At 44.7% G+C, this 11,135-nt stretch overlaps 2 protein-coding genes across 2 annotated transcripts; one reads left to right on the forward strand and one right to left on the reverse strand.

The window, feature by feature from the left end:
- Positions 1-60: 60 nt before the first annotated feature.
- On the reverse strand, positions 61-8,703 carry LOC100839188 (26S proteasome regulatory subunit 6A homolog). The gene is made up of 10 exons (XM_003564189.4): positions 8,456-8,703; positions 8,174-8,290; positions 6,443-6,550; positions 4,781-4,972; positions 4,421-4,612; positions 1,966-2,084; positions 1,619-1,706; positions 1,182-1,301; positions 940-1,080; positions 61-305 (listed from the first exon to the last, which is right to left on the reverse strand). The coding sequence occupies exons 1-10, from the start codon at positions 8,597-8,599 to the stop codon at positions 228-230; spliced, it is 1,299 nt and encodes a 432-aa protein (XP_003564237.1). The 5' UTR covers positions 8,600-8,703; the 3' UTR covers positions 61-227.
- Positions 8,704-10,164: 1,461 nt separating this feature from the next.
- On the forward strand, positions 10,165-10,845 carry LOC106865675 (leucine-rich repeat receptor-like protein kinase PXC1). Its single transcript, XM_014896266.1, has 2 exons — positions 10,165-10,390; positions 10,481-10,845. The coding sequence occupies exons 1-2, from the start codon at positions 10,165-10,167 to the stop codon at positions 10,843-10,845; spliced, it is 591 nt and encodes a 196-aa protein (XP_014751752.1).
- Positions 10,846-11,135: the final 290 nt, after the last annotated feature.

Here is an 11,135-nt window from a genome sequence, read left to right on the forward strand (position 1 = left end):
AATCTACGGAGCTTTTCCTACTACGAACTTTCCTTTTTAGGAAGCCGCTCGAAGACCTAATTGAGCAAACCGTCGCATCCTTTCTTTTTACCATCAAATAAGAGGCCGATGTAAAGACCTGGAAATGAACTTACATCTCAAGGAAAACGTAAGACTGCGCCTCAAATTACCCAAAAGCAGGGTTACAAAGTACAAACAACTAGATGAGTCCACAAAATTTCAAACGTTTAAGCATAGTAGTTCAGGCTCGACTTCTTCTTGGCCTGGACTTGTATTATCCCCTCGTTGAAATCCTCATGAGTTACCTGCGCGAGAAAAAAATCAGGGTTAGACATCACAAACAATGATCCACAGAATGGTATCCGAGAATGAAAAGTACACAACACAATCTCCTGTAATGAACCGCCAGAACGAAACTCAGATATGCTGTGGAAAGATTGCCTACAACAAAGTTAATAACTACTGAACGTTCAGTCAGGTCACGTGCAATTTAATATGATCACAAAAAAAATTACTTTGTATTTGTAAAACAAAAAAGATCATGCGAACAAAACCACAGACAGGATATACTTGGAGGGGCCAAGAAAGAACAATTCTCAAGATGCTACTTGAGTGATAACACTGATACTCAAGAACGAGAAGGATATGAAAACTCAAACAGTTAGATTTGAATAGACAGCATTAACTTAAGAACCCTGCAATTTTTAGCCAGTTTCAAAAAATATTCAGATGTTAAGCGTGACTTCATCCACCGGCTCTTAACAACACAAACAGTTGCGACCAAATCACCAGTTCAAAAGGTTTCAGAATGGAAGGGTGTTTGCAGAACACCAAACAACATGGCCAGTAACTGAAACAAACGCTAGCATATCACACATTCTACTCCAGCTATGAATTGTCATATCATCACAAGGAGAAGAAAGGTTTAGGAAGTCACACCTCCGTGGCATCTCGCCGTAGTGCAAGCATACCAGCTTCTACACAAACAGCCTTCAGCTGCGCTCCATTGAAATCATCTGTAGAGCGAGCCAACTCTTCAAAATTCACATCTGGGTTTACATTCATTTTTCTTGAATGAATCTGCAAAGCACCATATGTAGCACGTTAATTAGCACGATTCACTTGATAGAACACACAGATGACAAGTTTGGTAAATCAGGCAAGATGTTCTCAAAACCTACTTGCAAGATTCTAGCTCTTGCTTCTTCAGATGGATGAGGAAATTCGATTTTCCGGTCCAAACGACCCGATCGCATCAGAGCAGGATCAAGAATGTCAGCACGGTTCGTTGCAGCAATGACCTGCAAGTTATCATGTTGCATCACCAAGCAGATGAAATGTTTATAACACAACTAAGAGTATTGCTCTCAAAAAGGTACTGATACATATACTTTCAGAACATCAAACAAAAATATTGCAACACCATTTGTTTGCCAGTATCATAGTGTAAGGATTTCTGAATTTCTGTATCATAGTGGGCATGGCATTCCTGAAAGTCTTAGTTCAACTGGAAAGTCTTAGTTCAACAAATTCAAAAGCTCAACCAAACTGCCCAGGCAAGAACAATCAGTTGGTGCACGGCAGCAAAACCGAGAAAAAAAAATTAACACCACCTAACCTTTATTCTCTCGTCGCTGCTAAATCCATCCAGTTGATTCAGCAATTCCAACATAGTCCGTTGAACTTCTCTGTCACCACTAACTTCACTGCAAAATAAAATAAATTTCCTGTTAACATACTGCAGATATGTATGCTGCCAATAACAATGTTTTTGAAATTTCAAGATTCAAGTTTTTTCAGATGTGGTGGGTGTGGGTGGGGAGGCAAATTAGAAGGATAAGAATCCTAGTTTTTGCAATATCATCAAGAAAATTAGCATGTCTTCATCACACACATGGTAAAACCATTGAGATAAAATCACTACAGGAATGGAACCAGGTGATAAAATCATCATATAAGATATACCTATCAAATCTCTTGGTACCAATCGCATCGATTTCATCAATGAAAATGATGCAAGGAGCTTTTTCTTTAGCCAGCTGGAAAGCATCGCGTACAAGTTTTGCCCCATCTCCGATGAACATCTGAACACACCCACAAGAATATCATCATTCCACTACTAGAAACTATACCCGAGTAATTAGCATTAACTGTCAACAAGCTTAGCAAGAAATGGCATTTAACCAGCACAAATCAGAGACCATGTATATTGAATTCAATTTCCAAACATGAATTATTCATAGTTCATCATGTACCAATGGATTGTTTTGTTGCTACATGTCTGCACAGGAAACCATTGAAATTTCAGAACAAACACTAGGATATCCTTGAGGAGTGTAAACTAATTACTCCATCAGTCACAGCACAAAACACACAAACTGTTATCCAGTTATGCTAATTGATCTGGCACATCTATCTACCTCACCTAAAGTGATCACGGCATAGCAATTCATGCCAGAACTACAAAGAAATACCACATAGAGAAAAGTAATAAGCTCATGCAGCCTGAACTCTGAAGAGAGAGCACGCCATGTGTTCATTCATTCGTCCAGATCCTTTCGAGATGTAAAAAAAATTCAGGAACACCGTGTATACAAACTGAACTCTGAAGAAATGGCACAAAAAGCAAACAGAAAAACAACTGTGGAGACTAGATCAGATCTGGATACACACAAGGCAAAACCAACCAGATCGACCCCTGCATGCATGGCCCTCAACTCCTCGGATGGTGCATCAACTGTAGGTGGGCAGGTTACTCATATGGGAAGAGGCAGTCACAGAGACAAAGACCTAGCTCTGCGCACCGCATAGCATACAATCAGATAAAGCCCTACACCACAAGGGAAAGGAAAGGTGGGAGAAGATAGACTAGTGAATCTGTGGGTGGGGCTCTGCCACATAGGGGTGGGCATTCGGTTATAACCGAAACTTCGGTTCGGTTCTTTGGTTTTTGACAGAATTCGGTTTTTCAAAATTGAGGAACGAAATCACCTTGAAATTTTTTATAACCGAAAGTTCAGGTCATCAAAAATTCGGTTCGGTTTTCGGTTCTGAACCAAACTAACCAAACATTGCCTTTACAATAAAATCGTGGACGCACGGACGTGCGATGGTTGGGCTGGGGCCTGGCCGCCTGGAGCCGAGGGGATGCATGTGGCATGCAGCTGTCCAGACTCCAGACAAGGAAATTATTAGGCTGGAATCACTGACGTGTGGTGTGTGCGACAGTTGGGCTGGGGCCCATGGGATCAGGGCTGGCTAACCAGCCTGCTCAGTTCGTTAAGAGCTCGGTTCGTTAAGCTCATTAAAACTAACGATCTCAAACCATAGTTCGGCTCGGTTCGTTAAATGCTCGCAAGCGCTCGTTAAGCTCGTTACAAGATTGTTAAGATAAATAGCCAATTTGTAATCCATTTGCTCAAATATTTTTTTGGCATGATCTATTTACTTCAGCTATAGTTTGACCACAAACAAAAAGCTAGCAACATCAATACATCACACATAAAATTAGTCCACATATCCCTGTATCAGTACATCACAAGCCACACACAACGTACATATACTGAAGCTACACATCCTGGTAGTTTTTAATTCGAGCCACATATTGCTTACTTGATAAGTGCCTTAGTACAGGCTGATGTACAGCAGCTGCAGCCTACACATTAACGACTCAGAACCTTAATCGATTCCACCTCCATGCCTGTAGGCCTTTTGGGCGCCGTGGCTGCTTTTCCATGCGCTGGGACAGGGGATGGAGCAATGACTGCGCCCGGCGCGGCGGCCGACGGAACATGGTTGCTACTGGCTGTGGTGGCAGATGGTGAGGTAGGCTGGGCTGGTGCGGTGGCGCCGGGTTGTCGCCGTGCCGATTGCTTCTGGGAGTCTGGGACTGCCGCCGCCGTCTGGGGATGGGATAGGGATAGGGATCGATTCGAATCGGTGTAGGTGAATCAGTCCTCGATGGGATTGGAAGATGGGCCGCTGCCGCTGATAGCTTAATAGGCTGGGCGCCTGTGCTGGCAACGCGAGCTCGTAACGAACCTATCGAGTACTCGGCAGACCGCTCGGTAAGATCGTTAACGCTAACGATCTCAGATGGCTGCCCAGTTCGGTTCGAAAATTAACGAACCGAGCTACCGAGTGTTCGTTAAGATTATCGGGCTTCGAATTTTTTGTCCAGCCCTACATGGGATGCATGCAGCCAGGCACCATTATATTTACAAAAAAAAGGTTATACTATATACCAGTGCTATCTTCAGTGAACTCTCTTTTAGATCAATACGGATAAAGAGCAAACAGAAATTTAAAGTTTCAAGCATGTTTTGAGGTTCAAAAGAAACGGTTGCAAGTATCGGCATGATCATAGAAAAAGAAATCACAGACTGATACCTGATGGAGCCCATCGAGTGAAAACAATTACCTGTACGAGCTGTGGGCCAGCTAATTTCAGGAACGTTGCATTAGTCTGTGCAGCACATGCACGAGCCATCAGTGTCTTCCCAGTTCCAGGTGGTCCATATAAAAGAACCCCCTTGGGAGGACGGATACCCAACTTTTGGAACCGGTCTTTGTGTGTCATGGGCAGAACTATTGCCTCTACAAGCTCTTGAATCTATATTCAATAATAGAAAAAGGCAAGTGAGCAGTGAGGATAGTTACATAACATTCTTGCGTATGAAGTGATGGCAGAACCATTCCTCCAAGTAGTGGTAACTGGTTATGACTTGTCTCTTATCAGAGAACAAACTTACATAATTACAATATTTATTCAGCAAATTACCTGCTTTTCAAGACCCCCAACATCATTATAGTCCTCTGTGGGTTTTTCATCCACCTCCATTGCTTTTACTCTTGAATCATACTCTGAAGGCAGTGTATCTAGTATCAGGTAGCTATCTTTGTTGACTCCAACCAAGTCACCAGGCTTGAGCGTGTCAGGGTCAACTAGCCCAACCACAGGGAGGAATATAGTCTGCAGTAAAGAAATATAAACAAAGGAGATTTTACAAAAATAAATTACTATTTATTGAATCAAATGCCACGATGGAGACAAAATGGTGCATTTGTTAGTAGTGTATGTGATTTTAATTATGAATATAAAACATGATCAATGCAGATACATCTAGGTGTTCAGTTTCAGTAAAAACCATGAGTCATGCAGATATGTGGAAATTAACAGTTAGGCGGATAAAAAGATTCACAACCCCACAAGTACAACATGTAAAGCTAGATACCATTGCTTGCTCGATAAGCACAACATTGTTGGGTAATGTATATAACTGCTTTTATTTTGGTAGCAACAATGACACTTGCATAGTTGCATCAACATATTTTGCCTAGCAATTTAATTCCGTAAATGAAATAATCTTACAAAAATTATTCTACTCCAAAATCATTGTTTTTAAGACGGTGTGGCGAGCTGTGGTGGCGTGTAACAATACGACTTCATAGACACAAACTAACTTAGTATGATGGCAAATTAAATCACATCACACACTCACTACCAGATTAAGTCACATCACACCACACATAGCCTAGTATAACTACGCTAAATAGAAGACAGCCGCAAAAAAATATCAACCGCACACAAAAAGGAAGAAAGAAAACAACCAATAGAAGAAAGAAAGAGGATGATGCCAGGTTTTTTCCCAATCCCTTCTCGTCTCTTCCTTTGATTCTATTCTATTCTCGTCTCCCTCCCTCCCTCTCTCTCCCCGCCCTTTCTTTCCCTTCCCGTGTGCTGTTTCGTTTCCCTGCCACATGACCTCCCCCCCCACACCCCACACCCCACATCCGCATTGCTTTGCTGGAGCTCGAAGAGATGGGAGAAGCAGCCGCCAGCGCAGATCTGGCGGGCTGGTAGGAGCCGCCGCTGCAGCAGTAAGCTTCCTGAATCCCTTCTCTTATCTCTCCCTCTCCTCTCTGTTCTCTCTCTCGATCTCCCTCTGTTTCTCCCCTTTGACTTTTGATTCACAGGAGGAGTCTCGATTCTGGATTTCCCTCCCGCGAGCGCCTGCTCTGCTATTCTCTTATGTGGCACCACAATTTAAGTGTCACAGCCTTCAAACAGTCCAGGCAACGCCACAGGACACCATCTCGACACCACAGATGAATTTTATCGCGGGGGTGGACGCGATGGCATCCATGGACCCACAACGTTGTATCTCGCCATAACAACGATATGACGGCGTATTAAAAACCATGTCCAAGATAAAGCTGGTTTTAACTGCCAGTGTTGCAGCTCTTGGTGAAGCAACTTGTGTATTCCCACGGGTCTCTAGGCCAATAGACAGTACATGTATGGGTGTTGTATAAGAACTCTAATATACAATAAGGTATTAAATCAAATTTAACTATTTGGCTAAGAGAATGAAGCATCTCATTCATATGAGATAAAATCTCGGAACCAAATGAATACTGAGTAGGCACAGAATTTTCTTACTTGTCTCGTGGAGGTTTTTAAAACAACACATTTTCCTTTCCTTTGTGAGTCTAAATCAATGTTAGCACCATCCTCCTCAGCTTCATCCTCAGGGTTCATTTCCAAAATCTGAACAGTTATGAAAAGCAGAAGCCCGTGAGTAAACTATGAACAAAAAATTACATGAATGTCATGATCAAATGCCAAAGCATAAGGAAACACAATTTACTTCCAAAACCAATGAACATTAAAAAAGGGTGAAGTACATTTGAACATTTCAGATACTAGGATGCACCATAATAATACCATGTAGAATTATCAGAGGTTAAATATCTTGTGGATGTCATGTTAATTTAAAGATGGACTCTAACATTCAAAATGGTGCTGGGTAAACCAGTAATTATAGTCCAACATAAATGAAAATGTTAGTCCTAAGGGCGTGTACAATGGGGTGATGTTAGCCTTTTCTTAGCTATGCCACATAGGATAAAATCTGACGTGGAAGAGAGAGAAATGAAGAAAAGGCACAAGTTTTCTCTTAATTAAGAGATGATCTCTTCACAAGAATGATAAGGCAATTTTGCCATTGTACTAGATTTTACCTTTTCTTAACATTTATTTAGTTAATTTTATTCATCTAAGCATTAATTCTAAGATATAACACTAAGAGATAACCCATTGTACAACATGTTTTGTTGCCTTTTCTAAATGACGTGGAACACCTAGGATAAGGCAGTCTTATCAACCATTGTACATGCCAGCCTTCTATTGCTGAGAAAAGTCGCACAAATTAAAGCACTGGAACTGAAAGGAGGAACCAGCTCCCACATGATGCAACGGACTTGCAACCAGAAATAATAGAAGTAAAGTTATAAGAACAAAAACAGCTGCCCGCAGCCTCATGATGAGTTCAACAGCTAGTTTCTGGAGGCTGCCGACTGTCCAGGCACTGACAAGGAGAAGGATGTGCACTCGCTTATCACTGTAACTTCGAAATGCCTGCGCGTTCACCGGGCGTCCTGGTTTCGGTTGACACCATCACACCATCATTTCGGAAGCCCAACTTTGGATGCTTGCCGGCACAAAGGCCCTGCATAAACTGCATCAGCACTCAGAGCCCCCAGATCCCTAGCATGAACGGTGGTAGTCTAGCTGTACGGTTTTGTTTCCGTTTTTGGTCTTGCTCTTCTTTGTTTGTTGCGCACTGATATGTCCAGGGCTGCTTTATCGGCGTGCTGACATGCCAGGATATGGGGATACACCGGGATACGTGTGTCCCCAAGTATCCCATGAATTTTTAATTTTATATGGGATACAGGCTGATACGGGGAGGATATGGGCTGTGACACGGGAGGTTGGCTAGTCCTTTGCAGTTTTACTATTTCTTTTATTTGATGTTTTCAGTTGTACCTTGTAAGACCTGCACCATCTTACTGCTTTCTTATGAAAATGACACTCTTAGGAGTGAAGGGTGCGTTGGGGACAAAAGGTGTTTTCTTACATAGAGTTGCCGTACTTCTGCAAATGCAGAGAGGATAAATTATAACAACATTACATATATCAGAGTAATGAAGCGCCGGCCAGTTCTACCGGTACCGCCAGAAAATGCCATAATAGTCATACTAAAGCACTATTAAAACACATGAAACTTTGATCTCGAATAAACCTAAGAAGCAAGATAACACAACAAAACACGTGATCCAGATAGGAAAATAAGAGAAGCATCACGGATGCTACAGAAGACATTTCTACCTCCACGATGTTGCCGACGAGGTAAGGCAGCTGCTTGTTGAGCTTAATCTTCTCCTGGTTCTCCTTGATCTTGTCCTTCAACGACTCCAGCTCCAGGTTCGTCCGCTGGACCTCGTCCTGCGCGTCGTCAGAGTGAAAACGGAAACACCAATCAGACCTAAACCCACAAACCCTAAGGAACAGCCGGCAGATAAAAAGAATCAGAATCCCGCGAGGCCCCTACTCGCCCCCCGCGGAGGCAAAATCTAGCGGGCGATCTAGGTCTGGGAGAGCGGGTCTTGCCTTGAGGACGCGGATCTCGTTGTCGAGGAGGCGGGAGGCCCGGACGATGTCCTCCGTGGACATCGAGGCCAGCTGGTCGTCCTCCGCGTCATCCACGGCCATCGGCGCAGCCGCCGCAGCAGCCTGGGGCGCAGGTGACGACATCGGCGTAGGGTTTCCGGTAAGCCGGGGCGGCCTCGAGACGGAAGGGGCTAGGCGAGAGACTGCGGGTTCCTGTTGGTCTTTGGACTCTGAGAAAAGCGGGGGATCTGTGTGGAGTGCTTAGAAATAGTTTTCTTTTTAGATTATCTTCGAAATAGTTCTGCCGGTAGCTGGCCATCGGGCCGGCCCCGGCCCATTAGGGACCGAATATAATCGGGCCGGATCGACGGCAGGCCCAGGCATGGCACAAGAGCCCGTTAGCCCGACGGGTCCAAAAAAGCTCCTAGGCCCAAAGAAGCCCATATTTGTGTAATACCTTAAAAAATACAGAAAAAACAAAAAATAAGAATGAGGCAAGTGTCATATGGGGTAAAGGCTGACTTTTATTTTGCCACATTAAGAAACCTTCCACCCTTCGAAGAAAAAGGAGTGAAACCTCAAAAGTATGAAGTACAAGAGAAAAGGAAATTGTCGTGCCAGACGGGCCTACTGGGCCAATGACTAAAACGGGTCAAGTCGTGCCGGCATGCGGATCGTAGGTCGAGTCTGTCGTGGGCCGACACGACCCGTTTATTTTTGTGTTGCGCTGGGCTGCCATGCCGGCCGGGCTTTTCACAAAAATCCCAGCCTAGTTCCCCACTATAGTTCGAATTTGTCCAATGGATTATACTTGAGTTTTCATCTGGGTTGTCTGTCCTACCTTCTGATTCACTTAGAAAGTTAAATCCTGTGTCTGATAGTCATGACATTAAACTAGTGTGCAGTTTTTTTTAGGGTGCAACATCCTTTCAACATTAGTCCCTTGAAAAAACAAAATCCTAATACCTTGTAACATTTTAACCATACCCATGAAGGCATGAAGTAATACATTATATCTATGAAACAAATCTCCATTTTGTTGCAACATAACATCCTCAAATATGAAGTATAGAAAACCAATGTATGTAATAATTAGACATCGTGTAGGCAACAATGAAAAAGAATACATCTGTAGTATCAAAATAATCCCTTGAAGCACACTTAGAATCCAACATTGCATATGTAGCAAATAATATCCGTGCCTGTAGCATGTTGACACACCGTATGGAACATTAAAAAAAATATCAAATTCACTAACCTTTCATGGCCATATTTTTACGGTGTGTTGCATTGGCTGACTTGGCCTCATTGTCATTGGCGATGAATTCAGGTCGTCAAATTCTCTTCCAAGCAAATAATAGAGTAAATATCACAGAACCTCTAGTTTAGGACGAACCGTATAAACGTTTTTTTATCACTTAAATTCGATAATTGGGCAAAAGTGTATCACATAACCTGTAATCATGCTGTCAACGATGCTAACACGGAAACTGACTCCGGACCCCACATGTCGGTCTCTGTTACTTGGACTGGCTTAACCTGTCGGTTTTTTAGGCCGTTTCGGGCTGGTCGGGACACGGGAGTGTCATAAGTGGCTCGCTCGGGACGGCGCTCTTCCCCTCTGTTCTCCAGGCGTCCACAGAAGGACGACATCCAATTCCAAGAAGTGCAAGTTTGAGCTAGACGAGCTTCTCCGGGCGTCGGCGGAGATGGTGGGCCGCGGCAGCCTGGGCACAGTGTACAGAGTGGCGCTCCCCGACGGGCGAATGGTGGCCGTGAAGCGTCTCCGGGACGCGAACCCGTGCGGCCGCGACAAGTTCCGTCGGTACATGGATCTCATCGGCCGGCTCCGCCACCCAAACCTCGTCCCGCTCCGCGCCTTCTACTACGCCCAGCAGGAGAAGCTCCTCGTCTACGACTACTTCCCCGGATCCAGCCTCCACCGCCGCCTCCACCCATCTTCTTCTTCCCCGGCACCGGCGCCGCTGGGCTAGGCGAGCCGGGTCAGGCTGCTTTTGGGCGCAGCGCGCGGGCTGGCTTGCATCCATGGCGAGTACCGCGGCGCCGCCATCCCGCACGGCAACGTCAAGTCCACCAACGTGCTGCTGCTGGACGACGAACGCGGCGGAGTATGCGCCATGGTCGCCGACTTTGGGCTGGCCCTGCTCCTCAGCCCGGCCCACGCCGTGGCCCGCCTCGAGGGCTACACCACTCCGGAGCAGCGTACCGGGCCGCCGCGGCTGTCGCAGGAGGCCGACGTGTACGGCTTCGGGGTTCTGATCCTGGAGGCGCTCACCGACAAAGTCCCCGCGGCGCAGGAAGACGACGGAAGGAATGAGCAGAGGACCGAACCGGCATCAAAAACCGACCGGTTAAGCCAATCCAAGTAACAGAGACCGACAGGTGGAGCCCGGAGTCAGTTTCCGTGTTACCGTCGTTGACAACGTGATTACGGGTTATGTAATACACTTTTGCCCAATTATCGAGTTTAAGTGATAAGAAAACCAAAAGGTGGAATTCTGTGATACGGTTCTTCCTAAGTTAAGAGGTTCTGTGATATTTACTCCAAATAATAAGATACCCCAAACCCAAGATCATTTTTCCTCAAAGCTCGACGATGCGGAGGAACCAAATATATATGATTTTGAGTTCGGAGGGAAAACATGCCGCCATTGTGGCA

The sequence above is a fragment of the Brachypodium distachyon genome, chromosome 1, assembly GCF_000005505.3.
Source record: "Brachypodium distachyon strain Bd21 chromosome 1, Brachypodium_distachyon_v3.0, whole genome shotgun sequence".
Taxonomy (NCBI): domain Eukaryota; kingdom Viridiplantae; phylum Streptophyta; class Magnoliopsida; order Poales; family Poaceae; genus Brachypodium; species Brachypodium distachyon.

Coding starts and splice junctions, on each gene's coding strand:
- LOC100839188 (XM_003564189.4), bottom strand. CDS start 8,599: ATGTCGTCACCTGCGCCCCAGGCTGCTGCGGCGGCTGCGCCGATGGCC. Junction 1,707..1,965: donor GGTACCAAGAGATTTGATAG/GTATATCTTATA, acceptor TTTATTTTGCAG/TGAAGTTAGTGGTGACAGAG. Junction 1,081..1,181: donor CAAGAGCTAGAATCTTGCAA/GTAGGTTTTGAG, acceptor GGTGCTTTGCAG/ATTCATTCAAGAAAAATGAA.
- LOC106865675 (XM_014896266.1), top strand. CDS start 10,165: ATGGTGGGCCGCGGCAGCCTGGGCACAGTGTACAGAGTGGCGCTCCCC. Junction 10,391..10,480: donor CGACTACTTCCCCGGATCCA/GCCTCCACCGCC, acceptor TTTTGGGCGCAG/CGCGCGGGCTGGCTTGCATC.